Source organism: Lagenorhynchus albirostris, chromosome 6 (genome assembly GCF_949774975.1).
Source record: "Lagenorhynchus albirostris chromosome 6, mLagAlb1.1, whole genome shotgun sequence".
In the NCBI taxonomy this organism is placed as follows: domain Eukaryota; kingdom Metazoa; phylum Chordata; class Mammalia; order Artiodactyla; family Delphinidae; genus Lagenorhynchus; species Lagenorhynchus albirostris.
Genome location: NC_083100.1, coordinates 78638761 through 78662103, shown reverse-complemented (window position 1 = coordinate 78662103; position 23343 = coordinate 78638761). Strand labels below are relative to the sequence as shown.

General features: G+C 40.0%; 1 protein-coding gene across 34 annotated transcripts in view; it reads right to left on the bottom strand.

Annotated features, from left to right (window-relative positions):
* NEB (nebulin) overlaps window positions 1-23343 on the bottom strand; it is a 226748-nt gene that overhangs the window by 110388 nt on the left and 93017 nt on the right. For 33 of the 34 annotated variants that reach the window (XM_060152928.1, XM_060152894.1, XM_060152905.1 and 30 more), the window contains exons 57-69: window positions 23198-23305; window positions 21247-21558; window positions 20587-20790; window positions 20211-20315; window positions 20016-20123; window positions 11043-11354; window positions 10550-10753; window positions 9962-10066; window positions 6595-6702; window positions 4644-4955; window positions 2456-2659; window positions 2015-2119; window positions 385-492 (exon numbers count right to left, since the gene is read on the bottom strand). In XM_060152928.1, coding sequence (XP_060008911.1) covers window positions 385-492; window positions 2015-2119; window positions 2456-2659; window positions 4644-4955; window positions 6595-6702; window positions 9962-10066; window positions 10550-10753; window positions 11043-11354; window positions 20016-20123; window positions 20211-20315; window positions 20587-20790; window positions 21247-21558; window positions 23198-23305 — 2295 coding nt within the window. The remainder of the gene's footprint in view (window positions 1-384; window positions 493-2014; window positions 2120-2455; window positions 2660-4643; window positions 4956-6594; window positions 6703-9961; window positions 10067-10549; window positions 10754-11042; window positions 11355-20015; window positions 20124-20210; window positions 20316-20586; window positions 20791-21246; window positions 21559-23197; window positions 23306-23343) is intronic. The other variant, XM_060152925.1, reaches the window with a different exon arrangement.

The following is a 23343-nucleotide window of genomic DNA, read 5'->3' as shown; positions in this document are numbered from 1 at the left end:
ATTTTCCTGAACCTGGCTGTAGCAGATCTTTTTCTTATGCTGAACCAATACACGTACCCAAGCTTTTTCCCCAACTCTTCTGTCATTTTCTTATTTCTATGTGCTCAAAATATGCAGATGAATGCCTTATAGTTACAGATATAAACAAATGTAGATTCAAATTCCATTTTTTAACTGAAGTTTAGGATACCCCCTCTGCATATGGGACCTGAATATTAAAATCTTTTGGAGTTAAATTATTAAAGCTCTTTTGAAATGAAAAACATTTCATTTAAAGCACAGTAAATGTGCTTTAACTGGCACCAGGATGTATCTTGCTGTTGTAATACTGATTCTGTCCCACCCCCATCCAGCCATGTACACATGTGGAGTGTTGGTACTCACATCACTGATGATGTCCCTGGAGGCCTTGGCTGCCACGATCGGGATGGCATCGCTTCGCAAGTCATAGCCTTTCTTCTTTGCTTCTTCATTGGCGAGTTTATACAGAGCCTATAGAAGCAAAGTCAGACTTAAAGCAAAGTTTTGATAGCAACAATTTGGAGTCTAACAGGTGACATATCACAAAATTTAAAAAAGGATAGGCTCCAGAAACAATCTAACTTTCTAGCAATATTGGGCAGTAAATAAATTATATTTTACCAAAAAAAACTATGTAGCGTTAGAAACAAATGAAATATATCAATGAGCATTAACATAGATTGATAGAGTAATCTATTATTTATATCACTATAGATTAATATATATAATATGTAGATTATGATACATTATGCATAACATAATATTAATGTTAATATAATCTATGTTAATGTTAATGTAATATAGATTGATAGGCAAAGCATCAATCTATACGTATTTCTAAATGAAAAAATTGCAGAACAATGTGTTTAATATTATTCATTTGTATATAAAATATATATTTATATACTTTTACCTAGTTCTTTATCACTTAAACATTTTTGAAAATCATGTAATATCTTATGATGTTTAAAAAAACAAATGAGAAAAAAATTAAAGTACAATTTAAAACATAGTTAACTTGACTATAATCACAACTTTATGATTCTAATTTTTGGCTGGATCATATCAGTAAAGCATTCACCTATAAAACTGCATTTTACTTAAAAAAAATAGTAATCAGTATTGTTAATGGAGAGCACTTTTTCCCCATGCCTGAGGTTCTCTTTCTATAAAAGGAGCTCGATTATTTCATCTCTGCCCCTTTACTCTCTTTACCCTGGAGAGGTGCAGTGATTTCCTGATGTATCTAATTGGTAGGGATGGGATAGCAGGGCATGCCCAGCTCAGCTCTGACCTCCTCCCTCTAGGAACATGCCCAGTGCCCTCCTCTGCTTCTCTGTGCGAAGCAGGACTCTCCCCTGAGGGAGGTAGAGCTGATTGTCCTGCTCCAGTGTGGCCTGTGCCTGGATGGGGAACCTAATTCTGGGGTTCACTTAGCAGGTTTGTTTGGCTCTCATACAAATGTGTACTTGAACCTAACTTTAGTAGTAAGAGATGTGAGATTTTGACTTCTAGTTCCACTCCTTTGTTTTACTTCTCAATTTTATTCAGGATCCAGGTGGGAAAGAGGTGCATATTATTAGAGGTCCCCTTGGTAGGGTTGCCAGATTTAGCAAATAAAAAGATAGCATGCCCAGCTGAACTTGAATTTCAGATAAATAACAAATAATGGTTTCATATAAATAATGAGCTAGTATTATATCTGGTTATCCTACGCCTTGGAAATGCCAAAAATACTCCTCAGTTCCACTGACCCACACTGGTAAAAACCATAAATGGAAAAGATAATGTGACTTCAGTTTGCCCCTGGAATCCTATAGCGTATGATATTCAACCCACAGATGAAAGGTTGGATGGGCTGAGTGTTCATATCGCAGAGCTGCACGTACCATGATAGCTGAGGTCCGAGAATATCCACAAAAGTGTAGAAGACAAACAATAACAACAACAATAACAACAAAACAAGCGTGGTCCCCCAGGATTTTGCCCCTACCGCACTGTAGTTGAGCTTGTTCTGCCTCGCCAACGTGATCTCCGGGGTATCAGGCATTATATGAACTTGAGTCTTGTCTTTGTCCCAGGCCTCTGTGTATAAGTGCTATCAAAGAATATGTTGATAGAAAACCATTTGAAAAAAAAAAGAAAACCATTTGAAATAGGAATTACAAAAAGCCAATTAAAGCAGGAATGTTACTGATCTAATTAGGAAAATTAACCACACTAGGATTTAAGGTATTCAGCTGGAGGTTTGTCTTAATGATAGTTACCAGGGTTACAACTAGGGATAATAGAAAGTACTTAGAGGATTTCAAGTACATCATTTAGGAGGTAAACGTGACCCCACACCTGCATGGATAATTTTAACTCCACTAGTCACTAAAGTCTAAAAACCTCTTTTGGCATCTTGAAGAAGCTTGAGGCAGCTGGGGCTCACCTTGTTCATGTTGATGGCATTGTTCTTGGCCAGCACCTGTTCCAGAGAATCAGCCACACTGGTAAACTTCAGCTTGTCTGGACTCTGGCGGTAGATGTTGTCACTCAGTATCTCTGCAGCTCTCTTGCATTTGACCACATCCACAGACCCAATGGGGACCCAGCCAATGCCCCTCAGCCACTGGAGATCAGACTTGTAAACGTTCTGTGAGGAGGAAAAAGGCAGGAACTCTTCAGTAAGACTGAAAGATTTAGGGTCAACGTGAAAATAGAATCGATAGTAAAGTTACAATTCTGGTTGTTGCTCTTGTTGGTTTCGTAGAAAACTGGCTCCCTGTGTTAGGCAGACTAACAGAGGAAGTATGTTCAAAAACGAGCCAAAAATGTAACCAAAAAATGATAGAATATTTCAGGTTGTTAGGACAGGAGGAATCCAAATGAATATCTTCTGTCAGCCAGTTCAGTGGATGTTCACTGCTCGTGTACACAGGAAAAGAATGCCAACCCAAAGTGAGAGAAACCACACATATGTCGACCTACAGGCTGTCAGTAAATAAATATTAGGTCCAGTCAAATGAAACACTCTGCAGCCATTAAAAGCCACATTTTAAAGAATATCAATGATTGGTAGAAATGTCATTAATGTAACAATAACGAAAAAATAGCACATAAAACAATCTGTATATAAATTACATGAGCAGGAGTGGGCTTTTTCAGTGGTTGGATTATGTTGGATTCTTACTGCTTTCTGTGTATTTTTTCTTATATTTCAAAATATCTGTAAAGCTCTTGGTTTCACAACAAAAAAGAGAAGTTAAAATATAATAATGACATAGAACCTCTGAAGCCCTGAGGCAGACCTTTGACTACTTCAACACTGTCCAAGATTCAGGACAATAAATCACCATCTTTATTGGTCCAGAACCCGTCTCTTCCCCACCAAATCCTCAGGCTGCGAAGCACAAACTCCTTTCCAGAATTGTCTTTCCATATATTTATTTAACACTTTAAGTCATTTTTTCTGCTAAAGACTTTTGTGTACTTATTAGGCATTCATAACTACTTCACAACGGTGGCATTGGACCTTTGCCCAGATCATTTGAAGGATTTTACCTGTAACGGCAGTTAAGTACAGCATACAGACAGCTATTTTACTGTCTAGACTAAAAGCCTATTGGAACCACCTTATGCTGACTAGTTATTGCCCCTTAAATAACAACAGCAAGAATGAAAACAATAACATTTAACACCTCTGGAGTGCTTCTTAACTTTCGAATGCTTCCCACATTATTAAGACCGTGTCACCGTGAGAAGGAGGTGATCTCAAAAAGGCACTTGACAAATAGACAGAGGCAAGCAGTCTGTCAATGCTGTCATTCTATGGGTGACATTAACCGTTTTTAACTACCTTTCAGATGCAGGCAAAGCCTTTCTTTGCAAAACACAGGGTTCTGCATGTTGTGGAAAGCTACAGAACAAATGTGGGAGTTTCCACAGGTAGGCTGTACAATTTCTAGGAACAGCCATTTAATGTATAATTATGGTTAATTCATGTTATTCTCCAAAGTCCTCTAATGCTTAATAATTCCTTTAAATGTCTATAAAATATATGCTGCAGGAAATGTGCTTGTCACACCCAGATTTGAGATGCTGCCTCTGTTTCTAATAGGTACCGGTTCTGTCATTACCACATGACCTCTCCACAAAGAGAGCTGTGCTGAGAGGCCAAAGTGTCAATGGAATGACCCAACAGCTTCCAGACACAGTGACTTCTTTTATTTCGTAAGAGCAACGATTAGTGTTGTAGCAGTATTCTGCTAATGATAACCTCATTTGTTTTGCAAGGAAGCTAAAAATAAATTTGAGTAATTTTTAAAAATAAAAATGTGTTATTTCTTTCCCCCTTAAAAGAATAAAATAAAACGTCTTCCTGTGTTGGACCCTGAACTCTAACACTGCTTAATTCCAGTCTTATTTTTATAAGTCCAGGTCCAGTTGGTAAAGTTCACTTCCTTATAAAGCCTAGTAATGTATCCACAATAAAGCAATAAAACTATACTCTGATTCAAATCTCATTTGATGACCAAGAAATCCTAGCTTGAGTAGGCCAGTGGATTGTTTACAAAGGATAACGTTCATATGCTTCAAGTTATTTCCGCACACAGCCCTGTTACGGACGTGGTACTCACGTCGCTCTGGAGGTCATAGGCCTGCCGAGCGTGCATGACGTCGTTCTGGTCGGGCAGGCAGGTCCACTGGTGCAGGTAGTTCTTGTAGTCCGCGTCACTGACCAAGGTCTGGCACTTCTTGGCCTGCACCACCCCCAGCATGTCCACTGGGCTGCTGAACTTGGTCTTCCACTTCTCAAAGTCCTTCTTGTACTCCCGGTCACTCTGGATCTTGGCCACATGCATGGACCACATCATCTTCGGGTCATCTTTGATGTCCCGGGCTCCAATGTGATGGCCAAGCTGCTTGCGGTAACCATCTTTGTATTTGTACTGAGATGAAAATGCACAAATTAGATTTTTATTTTAAGCCCGTAGAGGTCACAAGCCCGTACAAAATCATCTTGCTTATATCGCTGTTGTACGTTGACTTTTGCTAATAAGCACTAACTCAAGGCAATATCCTACCTTTCCCCTAGAAGATTATAGAGGTAATAAAATAGATGGAATTCATATAATTGTAGTGTATACCCCAAATCACCTATGGCCTGGTAACAAGGAATAGTTCCAGGGGCAGCAAATGCACACAGTGGAGAGGCCATGTGGACCAAGGGACTTGGAGAAATGGGTTAGGCACTAAAAGTACATCAGAAAAGAGATGCACTTGGTGACAAGATGTGTTTAATAAGTAGTAAAATGAGTGTCTGGCTCCTTTGAGGATGAAGTCAAGGTCAAGGACTACTTGCAGTAGCAACAGAAGAGAATTTCCTGTTTCATAATGGATTCAGGCATTCAGTGGTGGTGGCAAATCGGGGCATCATTTTGGAAACTGGTTATACTAGGGAAGCTGACCTAGCAGCCCAGTTGCTTAGAGCATGCTCCTAATAAAGTCATGGGTTCTCATCTCTCATGGACCAACAGTGTTGTTATTATTCCATGTCCAAAGACGTTGTCCTGGAATCCGAGCCAATTATCCAAAATACATGCTTCTAGTCTCAAAGGTAACTGAGTGAGAAAGTATAAACGAGTCAGCAGAGGCAATATAGTACAGTGGGAAGGAATGAGGTTGCTTGGAGTTTCAACTCCATCACCTACTAAGAGTTTGATTTTAGACAAGTTGCTTAAGCAACCCATAAAACAGGGATAATCACAATCTTACATCCTAGGGTAATTATGAAAAATAAGTGACATAATGCATATAACATTCTTAGCACAGATTTCTCAACACTTCTTGGTTATTATTATTTTGTTATATATTATTATTGGCATATATCCATTTGTAGGAAAGGTACAACGTACGTAAACTAAAGTGAGTCACTAATATGATCTTCCAAAATAAAGGGCAGCATATTACCATATTCCCAAATAGTGGGTCTTCATTTTTAGAGCAGTGGTCTGTTCCTCAAGAATTCCCTGAGGTACCAGGAAGGGATGATGGTTTTATTCTGGGAGTCACAAGCCACAAGCCAGTAGCTAGTGTTAAGGGTGCAAGTTTGGGCTAGTCTGGCACTGATCAACTGCCTTCTTTTCATGATTTTACAAGGGTGAATTGTAATGGCAAGTGTCATATGCATTTTTTGAATATTGTATATTAAAATGCTGTATAAAGCTACGCCCTGATTCTCACTGGGAGAACTTAAGTTTATGAGTCACACTTTCTATAAGCACTGTGACAATTTTTATATAAGCATCTCCAAGCCTACAGCTACACTCTAACAAATTCCACATGAATGGATCTTTCTCTGTTCTTGGTGGATCCGCTTTCACTGAAGATACTGTGACTTAGTGGCTATAAAACTTTTCTGTAAACATCAAATTTTTCATTTCCCTCAAAACTAGGTTTTTGAAAAACCCTACACAAATACATCAGGATATACTTCCAAAGGGCCAGGAAAGTTCTTTTAGAAGATTTAATTCAGTGAAAATGTCACTTCAGACTGACCACATACTAGAAGTAAAACTGACAACTCACATCACTGATGATGTCCCTGGAGGCCTTGGCTGCCACAATCGGTATGGCATCACTTCGCAAGTCGTAGCCTTTCTTCTTTGCTTCTTCGTTGGCGCGTTTATACAGACTCTAAATTTGGGCAAAAACAAAATGAGTTACAGGTTGACATTCATATCCAAAAATGACAGACGACTAAAATAATTCACCAAGTTCTACACGGGTAGGTGCCTGTAATAATGTCACTTTTGAGAGTTCTAAGCTTTCTGTGGTTTTGGCTGAAGTTGAGACTTAAACATGATACCTATATGGAATATGGCACCTTTGTTTTTTTTATTTTAAAACTTATGTTACATTAACCATATACAGATATTATTCATGGTTTTAAAACTTTTAGTTATAACAATGAATCAGTTTTGGAAAGAACTGGAAAAATTAAGCTGAAACTCATGGGCCTAAGGTGGCAAAATGTGGACAGAAGGGACACTCATTTGATCCACATTTATTCTGCACTGACTCTGTGCCATGACTGTGCTTGGTACTTGGGAAACAAAGATGAATATGAGGCCTCTCCCATCTTCAGGGTTTCTGGGAGAACTGATGGAAAGACTGATAACCTGCGGAACAAGCTGCCAAAAAGTCAGACCACGAAAGGTGCTTTAACCATATTATTAAGAATGAGCTCCACGGGGCTTCCCTGGTGATGCAGTGGACAAGACTCTGCGGTCCCAATGCAGGGGGTCTGGGTTTGATTCCTGGTCAGGGAACTAGATCCCACATGCATGGCGCAACTAAGAGTTTGCATGCCACAGCTGGGGAGCCTGCATGCTGTTACTAAGAAGCCAGAAAGCTGCAACTAAGGAGCCCTGGGGCCGCAGCTGGGGAGCCTGGCTGCCGCAACTAAGGAGCCCACGAGCCACGGCTGGAGAGCCCACCTGTCACAACTAAGACCCCACGCAACCAAATAGATACATAAATAAGTAAATATTTTTTAAAAAAAGACTGAATGTTTAAAAAAAAAAAAAAGAACGAGCTCTAGGAAGGAGCAATTTATTCTGAATTGAAAATCAGGAAGTTTCCTCAGAGGGCATGACCTTGGCATTGGACCCTGAGTGATAAATATGGTTTCAATAGACTGAGATGGTGGTCAAGGGCAGAGGAACTTCCATGAATCAAAGTACGGGGCAGTGAAAGTGCAGGAGCGTCAAGCGGCGGTGGCGGGGGGGCGGGGGCGGGCAGTGTCAGAGGAAGTGGCAGGACAGAACTGAAAAGAATCGGGAGTCGGGCTATGAAGGCCTGGTGCTAAGATAACTTTATCCTTAATTCTATAGGAAAAGGGAAACCAACAACAATCTTTGAGGAAGAGTGACATCATCAAATTTGCATTGTAGCTTCCTATCCTAAATGAGAAAGAAACACAACAGAAATGAACTAAACTGACAGAGAAAAGTCAGAGAAAGCAGACCAGGCGGGTTAGGCAATCGGTTCAGGCATTCTTCCTGGGCCTCTTCAAACCAGGGGCAACATACAACATCTCTGAGCTTTTGCAGCAAAGACAGAGTTGACACTTCCAGAAATGCGGAGTGGCTAGTTACAGGGACCCTTTGTCTCTCAAAATATCTGCTCATATAGCACACGCTTTCCTGTAACACTATGGGACCTATAGTGCAGGTTTAGCTGAAAATTCACTTAATTTTGATTTCAGAGTGGGACTTGACAATTTTAGTTTGGGGTGACAATTAAGAGCTAGTTATATAAGCATTAAAATTATAGTTTGCACCCCTGAAAAATAAAATGACTTAAGGTGGTGGCTAGTCAATCTAAATTCTCTCAGTTATATTCTGCAGAAGAGTAACACGCTATTGATTTATGCTGTCAAAGAAACAATATTTTCCTTGCTGGTAGCACAAAGCTGGAAGAAATAACTAATACATCATCTGACAGAATCTTAGAGTCACAAAAATCTCCACAGGCTTAAACCAATAGGCTCATTCTAAGGAAAACATGCAGAGAGATAAATGTCAATCTTTGAACTGAGATTTAAGTTGCCAAATGTATAAATACAAGATAGAGGAAACCTAGTTTAAGCCCATGTAAGTTGTCTTAGGGTTTTGGTTGAGCCCAAGTCCCACGCACCCCAGCACTGACATAGCCCCAAGGAGCCCCAAGGCACAGAGTGCAGAAATGGAGGATAAATGTCCAGAAGAGGAAATGCAATGTCGGCTGTACCCTACACTAGTCATTCCTCACTCGCAGGATTTTGTTTGGTTCTGAGAGTCACATTCCAGCAGGGGTGGCATGTGAGGAATGCCCAGGAGCTTGGGATGCTTGGATTATAAGAGAACCTGGGGTGAAGTGGCAGCGCAGGCACACAGTGCCTATGGAGTTGGCACAGTTTGGTTCTGCATGGTCTTAGAGGATTACGTGGGTCTACAGAGAGAAACCATTGACCCCATACATGAAAAGCATCTTCTAAAGGAACTTTCCAGAACAAATAGGTTGATTTATGAGATTTATAAGCACCTCGTCACTGAGAACACTTAAGCGAAGGCAGGATGACGACCTATTGGGCGGGGACTCCTGCACTAGAGGAGACTGACCTCTCAGCCTAAACATCTGTGCTTCGGCTATGGGGGCACACGGCTCTATGCTCACAGAAAGTGAACAGAAAATGGGCTTGCTAATATATTTATATATTGACAGATCCTCTCTGTCTCTGTCTCTCAGTGTTATTTGATAGTCCTGTGGGGTTTTTTTTGTTTTTTTTTTTTGCGGTACGCGGGCCTCTCACTGTTGTGGCCTCTCCCGTTGTTGAGCACAGGCTCTGGATGCGCAGGCTCAGCGGCCATGGCTCACGCCCCAGCCGCTCCGCGGCATGTGGGATCTTCCCCGACCGGGGCACAAACCCGTGTCCCCTGCATCGGCAGGCGGACTCTCAACCACTGCGCCACCAGGGAAGCCCTGTACTTTGATTTTAATCCTTGTCTTAAATCTTCTACATTAAAAATCTTAAATTTTGACCCTAAAGTACAATTTAGGAAAAATCAGTCATATGTGGCAAATACATTTAGCACAGCTATGTAGCATAAGGAGAAGATAAATGTATTTTGGTCTATTGCTAATTTCTTAAATTAATAAAAGAGGAAGGTCTAATTAATCTTCTGGTTACTGCTTAAATCATTCATTCTTATAACTTGCACTTCCGAAATGATAATATGTATTACTTGAAGACTGATGTTTAGGTAAGTGAGAAATGAAAGAGTTGGTATTCACACGGAGCAAGAAAAGACATTCTTTACAAAGTTGTCATTTAGTATTACATCACCATGGAATGGATTAACTGAAATATGAAACACCATGCAAATGTCATAGAATTAGCATCTGCTCCCACCTGACTGTAGTTGATTTTGTTCACTCTTGCCTGCGTAATTTCTGGTGTATCTGGTGCGATGTGGATCTGGGTCTTGTCTTTGTCCCAGGCTTCCGTGTATAAACGCTAGCAAGGAAAATATAAAATGTCATCAGGAAAAAACTTCAGTGTATTGTTAATCGAAACTTCAAGGCCACAAGAACTTTATAAAGAGAAATAACAAAAGGTTACGTATTTTATACACATTATGTATTTTACACGTATCTTCAAGTAAAGTAACCAGTTCATAGTAGAACAGATATGTATGAGTGCCTTCTTATACTCTGAGTTGTATGTTAACAAAAGGAAATTCAGAATATCTTTTATGCAGAGATGATTTTCCATAAAAATGTACCATTTTATCAGAACTACGAAATAACTACTGAAGTAAATGTTAAAATATAAATGACATAGACATTAGGTAGACAGATATGGATAGATATAGATAGATAACAGACAGATATCTTTTGTTGCTCACTGCTCTATTTCTTTCTTCTCCTGATCATGCTTCTTTTCCTTTGGTTTAGCTTTAGGAGTCCTACCTTGGTTCTCTGAACTCTGAAGCCTCACCTTGTTCATAGTGATGGCGTTGTTCTTGGCCAACACTTGTTCCAGAGAATCAGTCACGCTGGTAAACCTGAATTTGTCTGGAGGCTGGCGATAGATTTTATCACTCAAAATTTCAGTTGCCCTTTTGCATTGTTCCACATCCAAAGAGCCAATGGGAACCCAGCCGATGCCTCTCAGCCATTGGAGATCTGCCTTGTACATATTCTGTTGATACAAATAGCCAATAAATATTTATCTCTGGTTTGGGAAAGCATTTTCATCAGAAGGATCTGAAATAAAGTAAGAACACTCTTGAAAACGTAGTTTGGTGGACAGGCAGGGTATCAGACAATATTCCTTTTCGGTCTGGAGGGTTTGACATTTAACACTCACAGGAAAAGAAGAAATGTTATGCCCCACTTGCAGGGGCTGGTGAGTTTGGTGCCACTTATCCAAGGGGTGTTAATTCACTGATTTCCCACCTTTGCACGGCATTATGATCCTCAGTACTCACGTCGCTCTGGAGGTCATAGGCATGCCGAGCGTGCATGACGTCGTTCTGGTCGGGCAGGCAGGTCCACTGGTGCAGGTAGTTCTTGTAGTCCGCGTCACTGACCAAGGTCTGGCACTTCTTGGCCAGCACCACCCCCAGCATGTCCACTGGGCTGCTGAACTTGGTCTTCCACTTCTCAAAGTCCTTCTTGTACTCCCGGTCACTCTGGATCTTGGCCACATGCATGGACCACATCATCTTTGGGTCATCATGTATCGCTCGGGCACCAATGTGATGGCCAAGCTGCTTACGATAATCTTCTTTGTATTTGAACTTGAAGAAGAAAAATACTGATAGTCACCTAGTATAACTTTTAGTATAAAATGATTAGTAGGCTCAGATTTTCCTATTCATTAAAAACATGTTTCCCCCCGTATATATAAATAATGTGTGTCTGCATCTTGTAAACCATTTAGAAAATAAAGCTTGTATATGTATACAAAAAAGAAAATAGGCCCCTGCGCCTGGCCAGACCCTGCGTCGTCCTGCGCTCAGCCAGTGTGCGCCCTCGTGTGTTCGGCCTCCGCAGGGCCCTTGGTGCTGCTCTAGACGGGGGTGGCAGTCAGCACGTCACCACTGGGTGGCCTTGTGCATGCACCGTCGTGCCCCGGGGAGCACGGGTTAAAGATGAAGGAACTAAGACCCGGAAAAGTGAACTCATATATTCAGAAGCTCTCTGTTTGAAGATTACACAAGCTTTGTTGTCACCAGATTGTAAATAAACTTATTTTAAAAATAAATGAGGGGAGACCTTCAAGATGGCGGAGGAGTAAGACCTGGAGATCACCTTCCTCCCCACAAATACATCAGAAATGTATCTACATGTGCAACAACTCCTACAGAACACCTTCTGAACACTGGCAGAAGACCTCAGACTTCCCCAATGGTAAGAAACTCCTCACGTAGTTGGGTAGGGCAAAAGAAAAAAGAAAAAACAGAGACAAAAGGATAGGGACGGGACCTGCACGTCTGGGAGGGAGCTGTGAAGGAGGAAAAGTTTCCACACACTAGGAGCCCCTTCACTGGTGGAGAGGGGGGTGGCGGGGGGGAAGCTCTGGAGCCACAGAGGAGAGCACGGCAACAGGGGTGCAGAGGGCAAAGCGGAGAGGTTCCCGCACAAAGGATCGGTGCTGACCAGCACTCAAGCCTGAGAGGCTTGTCTCTCACCCGCTGGGACGGGTCGGGGCTGGGAGCTGAGGCTCGGGCTTTGGAAGTCAGATCTCAGGGAGAGGACTGGAGTTGGCTGCGTGAGCGGAGCCTGAAGGGGGCTAGTGCACTACAGCTAGCTGGGAGGGAGTCCCGGAAAAAATCTGGACCTGCCTAAGAGGCAACAGACCATTGTTTTGGTGCGCGAAGTGAGGGAATTCAGAGCACCGCCTAAATGAGCTCCAAAGACAGGCAGGAGCCGTGGCTATCAGTGCGGACACCAGAGATGGGCATGAAATGCTAAGGATGCTGCTGAAGCCACCAAGAAGCCTGTGTGCAAGCACAGGTCACTATCCACACCTCCCTTCCGGGGAGCCTGTGCAGCCCACCACTGCCAGGGTCCCGTGATCCAGGGACAACTTCCCCGGGAGAACACATGGCTCGCCTCAGACAGTTGCCACGTTACGCTGCCCTCTGCCGCTACAGGCTCGCCCCACATCCGTACCCCTCCCTCCCCTGGCCTGAGTGAGCCAGAGGCCCCTGATCAGCTGCTACTTTAACCCCGTCCTGTCTGAGCAAAGAACAGACACCCTCAGACAACCTACACACAGAGGCGGGGCCAAATCCAAAGCTGAACCCCAGGAGCTGTGCTAACGAAGAAGAAAAAGGGAAATCTCTCCCAGCAGGCTCAGGAGCAGCAGATTAAATCTCCACAATTAACTTGATGTACCCTGCATCTGTGGAATACCTGAATAGAAAAAGAATCACCCCAAAATTGAGGCGGTGGACTTTGGGAGCAATTATATATATTTTTTTCCTTTTTCTCTTTTTGTAAGTGTGTATGTGTACACTTCTTTGTGTGATTTTGTCTATAGAGCGTTGTTTTTACCATTTGTCCTAATATTCTGTCTATCCGTTTTTTCTTGGTTTTAGTGCTTGTTATAAGTGGTGGATTTGTTTTTTGGTTTGGTTGCTCTCTTTTTTCTTTCTTTTTTTATTACTTTTAAATTTCTAATAATTATTTTTTATTTTAATAACATCCTTCTCTTTTCTGTTTTTGTCCCTTTTCTTTTGAGCCGTGTGGCTGACAGGGCCTTGGTGTTCTGGCCAGGTGTCAGGCCTGTGCCTCTGAGGTGGGAGAGGCGAGTTCAGGACATTGATCCACCAAAGACCTCCCAACTCCACGTAATATCAAGTAGCAAAAGCTCTCCCAGAGATCTCCATGTCAATGCTAAGACCCAGCTCCGCACAACGACTAGCAAGCTACAATGCTGAACACCCTATGCCAAACAACAAGCAAGACAGGAACACAACCCCACCCATTAGCAGAGAGGCTGCCTAAAATCATAATAAGGTCACAGACACCCCAAAACACACCACCAAACACAGCCCTGCCCACCAGAAAGACAAGATCCAGCCTCATCCACCAGAACACAGGCACTAGTCCCCTCCACCAGGAAGCCTACACCACCCACTGAACCAACCTTAGCCACTGGGGACAGACACCAAAAACAACAGGAACTACGAACCTGCAGCCTGCGAAAAAGAGACCCCAAACACAGTAAGTTAAGCAAAATGAGAAGACAGAGAAACACACAGCAGATGAAGGAGCAAGGTAAAAACCCACCAGACAAAACAAATGAAGAGGAAATAGGCAGTCTGCCTGAAAAGGAATGCAGAGTAATGATAGGAAAGATGATCCAAAATCCTGGAAATAGAATGGAGAAAATACAAGAAATTTTTAACAAGGACCTAGAAGAACAAAGGGGCAAACAAACAATGATGAATAACACAATAAATGAAAGTTAAAATTCTCTAGAAGGAATCCATAGCAGAATAACTGAGGTAGGAGAACGGATAAGTGACCCAGAAGATAAAAGAGTGGAAATAGCTACTGCAGAGCAGAATAAAGAAAAAAGAATGAAAAGAATTGAGGACAGTCTCAGAGACCTCTGGGACAACATTAAATGCACCAACATTCAAATTATAGGGTTGCAGAAGAAAGAGACTGAGAAAATATTTGAAGAGGTTATAGTTGAAAACTTCCCTAATATGGGAAAGGAAATAGTTAATCAAGTCCAGGAAGCACAGAGAGTCCCATACAGGATAAATCCAAGGAGAAACATGTCAAGACACATATTAATCAAATTATCAAAAATTAAATGCAAAGAAAAAAATATTAAAAGCAGCAATGGAAAAGCAACAAATAACATACAAGGGAATCTCCATAAACTTAACAGTTGATCTTTCCACAGAAACTCTGCAAGCCAGAAGGGAATGGCAGGACATATTTAAAGTGATGAAAGGGAAAAAAGTACAACCAAGATTACTCTACCCAGCAAGGATTTCATTCAGATTTGACAGAGAAATTAAAACCTTTACAGACAAGCAAAAGCTAAGAGAATTCAGCACCACCAAACCAGCTTTACAACAAATGCTAAAGGAACTTCTCCAGGCAGGAAACACAAGAGAAGAAAAAGATCTACAAAAACAAACCCAAAATAACTAAGAAAATGGTAATAGGAACATACGTATCGATAATTACCTTAGATGTAAATGGATTAAATGCTCCAACCAAAAGACATAGACTGGCTGAATGGATACCAGCTTTACAACAAATGCTAAAGGAACTTCTCTAGGTAGGAAACACAAGAGAAAGAAAAGACCTACAATAGAAAACCCAAAATAACTAAGAAAATGGTAATAGGAACGTACATATCGATAATTACTTTAGATGTAAATGGATTAAATGCTCCAACCAAAAGACATAGACTGGTTGAATGGATACAAAAACAAGACCCATATGTATATTATCTACAAGAGACCCACTTCAGACGTAAGGACACATACAGAGTGAAAGTGAGGGGATGGAAAAAGATATTCCATGCAAATGGAAATCTAAAGAAAGCGGGAGTAGCAATTCTCATATCAGACAAAATAGATTTTAACAAAAAGACTATTACAAGAGACAAATAAGGGATCATGATCAAGGGATCGATCCAAGAAGAAGATATAACAATTGTAAATATTTATGCACCCAACATAGGAGCACCTCAACACATAAGGCAAATGCTAACAGCCATTAAAGGGGAAATTGACAGTAACACAATCATAGTAGCGGACTTTAACACCCCACTTTTATCAATGGACAAATCATCCAAAATGAAAATAAATAAGGAAACACAAGCTTTAAATGACACATTAAAAAAGATGGACTTAATTGATATTCATAGGAAATTCCATCCAAAAACAACAGAATACACTTTCTTCTCAAGTGCTCATGGAACATTCTCCAGGATAGATCATATCTTGGGTCAGAAATCAAACCATGGTAAATTTAAGAAAACTGAAATCATATCAAGTATCTCTTCCAACCACAACGCTATGAGTCTAGATATCAATTACAAGAAAAATTCTGTAAAAAATACAAACACATGGAGGCTAAACAATACAGTTCTTATTAACTAAGAGATCACTGAAGAAATCAAAGAGGAAATCAAAAAATACCTAGAAATAAATGATAATGAAAATAAGATGACCCAAAACCTATGGGATGCAGCAAAAGCAGTTCTAAGAGGAAAGTTTATAGCAATACAATCCTACCTCAAGAAACAAGAAACATCTCAAATAAACAACCTAACCTTACACCTAAAGCAATTAGAGAAAGGACAAAAAAACCCCCAAAGTTAGCAGAAGGAAAGAAATCATAAAAATCAGATCACAATTAATGGAAAAAGAAATGAAGGAAATGAGCAAAGATCAACAAAACTAAAAGCTGGTTCTTCCAGACGATAAACAAAATCGATAAACCATTAGCCAGACTCATCAAGAAGAAAAGGGAGAAGACTCATATCAAGAGAATTAGAAATGAAAAAGGAGAAGTAACAACTGACACTGCAGAAATGCCAAGGATCATGAGAGACTACTACAAGCAACTATATGCCAATAAAATGGACAACCTGGAAGAAATGGACAAATTCTTAGAAAAGCACAAACTTCTGAGACTGAACCTGCAAAAAAAAAAAGAAAATATAAACAGACCAATCACAAGCACTGAAATTGAGACTGTGATTAAAAATCTTCCAACAAAAAAAAGCCCAGGACCAGATGGCTTCACAGGCAAATTCTATCAAACATTTAGAGAAGAGCTAACACCCATCCTTCTCAAACTCTTCCAAAATATAGCAGAGGGAGGAACACTCCCAAACTCATTGTGCGAGGCCACCAACACCCTGATACCAAAACCAGAAAAAGATGTCACAAAAAAGAAAACTAGAGGCTAATATCACTGATGAACATAGATGCAGCAATCCTCAACAATATACTAGCAAAGAGAATCCAACAGCACATTAAAAGTCTCATACACCACAATCAAGTGGGGTTTATCCCAGGAATGCAAGGATTCTTCAATATACGCAAATCAATGGGATACACCATATTAACAAACTGAAGGATAAAAACCATATGATCGTCTCAAACAGATGCAGAAAAAGCTATCGACAAAATTCAACACCAATTTATGACAAAAACCCTCCAGAAAGTTGGCAAACAGGGAACTTACCTCAACATAATAAAGGGCATATATGACAAACCCCCTGCCAAAATCGTTCTCAATGGTGAAAAACTGAAATCATTTCCACTAAGATCAGGAACAGGACAAGGTTGCTCACTCTCACCACTATTATTCCACATAGTTTTGGAAGTTTTAGCCATAGCAATTAGAGAAGAAAAAGAATGCAAATCGGAAAAGAAGAAGTAAAGCTTTCACTGTTTCCAGATGACATGATACTATACACAGAGAATCCTAAAGACGCTACCAGAAAACTACTAGAGCTAATCAATGAATTTGGTAAAGTAGCAGGATACAAAATTAACGCACAGAAATCTCTTGCATTCCTATACACTAATGATGAAAAATCTGAAAGAGAAATTAAGGAAAAACTCCCATTTACCATTGCAACAAAAAGAAGAAAATACCTAGGAATAAACTTACCTAAGGAAACAAAAGACCTGTATGCAGAAAACTATAAGACACTGATGAAAGAAATTAAAGATGATACAAACAGATGGAGAGATATACCATGTTCTTGGATTGGAAGAATCAACATTATGAAAATGATTATACTACCCAAAGCAATCTACAGATTCAATGCAATCCCTATCAAACTACCAATGGCATTTTTCACAGAACTGGAACAAAATGTTTCACAATTTTTATGGAAACACAAAAGACCTAGAATAGCCAAAGCAATCTTGAGAAAGTACAACGGTGCTGGAGGAATCAGGCTCCTGGACTTCAGGGTATACTACAAAGCTACAGTAAGTAAGACAGTATGGTACTGTCACAAAAACAGAAATATAGATCAATGTAAGAGGATAGAAAGCCCAGAGATAAACCCTCGCTCATATGGTCACCTTATTTTTGATAAAGGAGGCAAGAATATACAATGCAGAAAAAAGACAGCCTCTTCAATAAGTGGTGCTGGGAAAACTGGACAGCTACATGGAAAAGAATGAAATTAGAACACTCCCTAACACCATACACAAAAATAAATTCAAAATGGATTAATGATCTACATGTAAGGCCAAACACTATAAAACTCTTAGAGGAAAATATAGGCAGAACACTCTATGACATAAATCATAGCAAGATCCTTTTTAATCCACCTCTTATAGAAATGGAAATAAAAAAAATAAACAAATGGGACCTAATGAAACGTAAAAGCTTGGCATAGCAAAGGAAAACAATAAACAAGATGAAACGACAATGCTCAGAATGGGAGAAAATATTTGCAAATGACGCAAATGACAAAGGATTCATCTCCAAAATTTACAAGCAGCTCATGCAGTGCAATATCAAAAAAACAAACAACCCGATCCAAAAATGGGCAGAAGACCTAAACAGACACTTCTCCAAAGAAGATACCCAGATTGCCAACAGACACATGAAAGGATGTTCAACATCACTAATCATTAGAGAAATGCAAATCAAAACTACAATGAGGTATCACCTCACACCAGTCAGAATGGCCATCATCAAAAAAATCTACAAACAATAAATGTGGAGAGGTTGTGGAAAAAAGGGAACCCTCTTGCACTGTTGGTGGGAATGTAAATTGATACAGCCACTATGGAGAACAGTATGGAGGTTCCTTAAAAAACTAAAAATAGAACTACCATACGATCCAGCAATCCCACTACTGGGCATATACCCTGAGAATACCATAATTTAAAAAGAGGCATGTACCACAATGTTCACTGCAGCTCCATTTACAATAGCCAGGACATGGAAGCAACCTAAGTGTCCATCGATAGATGAATGGATAAAGAAGATGTGGCACATATATACAATGGAATATTACTCAACCATAAAAAGAAATGAAATTGAGTTATTTGTTGTGAGGTGGATGGACCTAGAGTATGTCATACAGAGTGAAGTGAGTCAGAAAGAGAAAAACAAATACCATATGCTAACACATATATATGGAATCTAAAAAAAAAAAAAAACTGGTTATGAAGAACCTAGGGGCAGGACAGGAATAAAGACGCAGATGTAGAAAACAGACTTGAGGACACAGGGAGGGGAAGGGTAAGCTGGGACAAAGTGAGAGAATAGCACTGACATATTTACACTACCAAATGTAAAACAGATAGCTAGTGGGAAGCAGCCGCATAGCACAGGGAGATCAGCTCCGTGCTTAGTAACCACCTAGAGGGGTGGGATAGGTAGGGTGGAAGGGAGACGCAAGAGGGACGAGATATGGTGATATATTTATATGTATAGCTGATTCACTTTGTTATAAAGCAGAAAGTAAAACACCACTGTAAAGCAATTAAATTCCAATAAAGATGTTAAAAAATAATAAATAAATAAAAAGAAAAAAAGGAAATAAAAACTAAGACATTATTCTGCCATTCAGTGATAACCGCTGATGAACGGCTTTGTGTGTGTGTGTGTGTGTGTGTGTGTGTGTGTGTGTGTGTGTGTGTGTGTCAGAAAGAGAGAGAGAGAGAGAATAAAATTAGTAATCATAGTGTATACGGGTTTGCGCCTGCTCGTTTGTTATTATATAAGCATTTTCCTGTGTCATTATACATTCCCTACAAACATGAATTTTAATGACAGCAGGTATTCCATTATATTGGTATATATTAATACTTTTAACCATTCTGTGATCGTTGAATATTTGTTTTTAAAGTATGATAGTTACTTCCCATATTTTGGATATAAAGGGAACATATGCTTTTGACTTCACAGACAAAAGAAATAGAAGGACAAACATTTCTAGAAATGTGAGCAAACCCATATTTTGAAATAAGTAAATATCTGCAGCCAATCACAGGATGCAGAGATAAACACATGGTGCGCATGGATGGTTAGACTTTAAATAGAATAATGTGTCCCATTCCTTCAGCCCTTACAGGTTCATTGGTTTACAGGGAATGAATGGGCTGGGTTTGGAGGGGATCCTATGATGAGCTCAATTGTATATAAGTACACATCATGTGGAAAAGCCAAAAGGCTGTCTGAGCTATAGTCAAGTAGCCAGTGCTTTTGTTCAGCAGGGAACAGACAATATTTTGAAATGCATGTTGCTGTGGACTCAGTCATACCTAGAAGTTAACCTTTATGTTGAAAGTTTTATTACCATTATGTTAAACTATTTACTTACAAAAAACTGTTAGCTAGAACCTTAACTTCATAGCTTATTGCTCTACTACATATCTTTGAGAGAGAAAGAAATCTTTGAGCCAAAGCTGAGCAAAGAACTCTACAGGTGCACTTACTTCACTTGCAATGTCTCTGGAGGCCTTGGCCATCCTGATGGGAATGGCATCTATCCGCATATCATAGCCTTTCTTCTTGGCTTCTTCTAGGCCAAGTTTATAGTGTTTCTGAAATAGACATAAATCATCGTAAGTTTGATATATAAAGTGCAGTGCAAGAAAAAATATATCATGCACCATGAATACATTGCTTACCTCACTGTAATTTATTGTGTTTTGTTTAGCAAGTAAAACTTCAGGGGTGTCTGGCATAATGTGGACAGTGGTTTTATCTTTATCCCAAGCTTCTGTATAGAGATGCTGAAAGAAACAATAAAAGGATGTGACTAGTACAGGCCAGTGATGAATCTGGTTCTTAATGAGAGTAAAGAGAGCCCACTCTGTGAGTCAGTACTTGTGACACCATTACGTCTAGGTGTCTCATGTCAGTAAGAAGCACAAAACTTACTTAAAAACCACTTTAATACCAAGCAAAATAATTGAATGTGATTTCTTTTATCAAAACAGATTTCAGTGTTTACATACATACATACAAAAATTGACACCCCGCTCAAGTAAAAAAAGGACTTACGTGGTTCATGGTAATAGCGTTGTTTTTTGCCAAAACCATTGGGATGGAATCCATAAGGCTGGAAAATGTGAATTTATCTGGGTGCTGGTGGTAAACGTGGTCACTCAAAATCTGGGTAGCTCTCTTGTTCCTCTCATCCTCAAGAGAGCCAGTAGGAAACCAGCCAGTGCCTTTGAGCCACTGAAGGTCGGCCTTGTACAAATTCTGAAATTGTAAGTGATAAACCACTAAACATCAGCATAATGATATGCCTTAAAGAAATAAAAATTTGAATTATAATTCATTGTATTATATTATATATTTCAATGCTTGGATTCTTGGGAAATTTAAAAATTTTGCTATGTCTTGTGAATCCACCCAATATTCAGATTAGAAACCTATTTTGAAAAACATTTTAAACAGAACATAGAGAATGACCCAACTCTACTAGATCAATAATCTAGAGGTTTCCATCAAAGCAATCAGTGCTTTGCTGGTTCTTTCTTTATGGAAATAATGATGCTCTCAGATGTCTGTGTGACTGGATAGAGAGTGGGCATTAGTCCAGGGAGGTAGAACTCAGTTGTATAAACTCAACTCCCCTCATTTTGGGGGAACTTGGATACATGTTTTGAAATCAGACATGGTGTTTTGTTGGCCAAAGGAAAATCTTATACTCACATCACTCTGGAGGTCATAGGCTTGTCGAGCATGGGTGACGTCAGTCTGGTCAGGCAGGCAGGTCCACTGGTGCAGGTAGTTCTTGTAGTCCGCGTCACTGACCAAGGCCTGGCACTTCTTGGCCTGCACCATCCCCAGCATGTCCACTGGGCTGCTGAACTTGGTCTTCCACTTCTCAAAGTCCTTCTTGTATTCCCTGTCACTCTGGATCTTGGCCACATGCATGGACCACATCATCTTCGGGTCATCTTTCACGTCCCGGGCTCCAATGTGATGGCCAAGCTGCTTGCGGTAACCAACTTTGTATTTGTACTGAGATGAAAATGCACAAATTAGATTTTTATTTTAAGCCCGTAGAGGTCACAAGCCCGTACATAATCATCTTGCTTATATCGCTGTTGTACGTTGACTTTTGCTAATAAGCACTAACTCAAGGCAATATTCTACCTTTCCCCTAGAAGATTATAGAGGTAATAAAATAGATGGAATTCATATAATTGTAGTGTATACCCCAAATCACCTATGGCCTGGTAACAAGGAATAGTTCCAGGGGCAGCAAATGCACACAGTGGAGAGGCCATGTGGACCAAGGGACTTGGAGAAATGGGTTAGGCACTAAAAGTACATCAGAAAAGAGATGCACTTGGTGACAAGATGTGTTTAATAAGTAGTAAAATGAGTGTCTGGCTCCTTTGAGGATGAAGTCAAGGTCAAGGACTACTTGCAGTAGCAACAGAAGAGAATTTCCTGTTTCATAATGGATTCAGGCATTCAGTGGTGGTGGCAAATCGGGGCATCATTTTGGAAACTGGTTATACTAGGGAAGCTGACCTAGCAGCCCAGTTGCTTAGAGCATGCTCCTAATAAAGTCATGGGTTCTCATCTCTCATGGACCAACAGTGTTGTTATTATTCCATGTCCAAAGACGTTGTCCTGGAATCCGAGCCAATTATCCAAAATACATGCTTCTAGTCTCAAAGGTAACTGAGTGAGAAAGTATAAACGAGTCAGCAGAGGCAATATAGTACAGTGGGAAGGAATGAGGTTGCTTGGAGTTTCAACTCCATCACCTACTAAGAGTTTGATTTTAGACAAGTTGCTTAAGCAACCCATAAAACAGGGATAATCACAATCTTACATCCTAGGGTAATTATGAAAAATAAGTGACATAATGCATATAACATTCTTAGCACAGATTTCTCAACACTTCTTGGTTATTATTATTTTGTTATATATTATTATTGGCATATATCCATTTGTAGGAAAGGTACAACGTACGTAAACTAAAGTGAGTCACTAATATGATCTTCCAAAATAAAGGGCAGCATATTACCATATTCCCAAATAGTGGGTCTTCATTTTTAGAGCAGTGGTCTGTTCCTCAAGAATTCCCTGAGGTACCAGGAAGGGATGATGGTTTTATTCTGGGAGTCACAAGCCACAAGCCAGTAGCTAGTGTTAAGGGTGCAAGTTTGGGCTAGTCTGGCACTGATCAACTGCCTTCTTTTCATGATTTTACAAGGGTGAATTGTAATGGCAAGTGTCATATGCATTTTTTGAATATTGTATATTAAAATGCTGTATAAAGCTACGCCCTGATTCTCACTGGGAGAACTTAAGTTTATGAGTCACACTTTCTATAAGCACTGTGACAATTTTTATATAAGCATCTCCAAGCCTGCAGCTACACTCTAACAAATTCCACATGAATGGATCTTTCTCTGTTCTTGGTGGATCCGCTTTCACTGAAGATACTGTGACTTAGTGGCTATAAAACTTTTCTGTAAACATCAAATTTTTCATTTCCCTCAAAACTAGGTTTTTGAAAAACCCTACACAAATACATCAGGATATACTTCCAAAGGGCCAGGAAAGTTCTTTTAGAAGATTTAATTCAGTGAAAATGTCACTTCAGACTGACCACATACTAGAAGTAAAACTGACAACTCACATCACTGATGATGTCCCTGGAGGCCTTGGCTGCCACAATCGGTATGGCATCACTTCGCAAGTCGTAGCCTTTCTTCTTTGCTTCTTCGTTGGCGCGTTTATACAGACTCTAAATTTGGGCAAAAACAAAATGAGTTACAGGTTGAC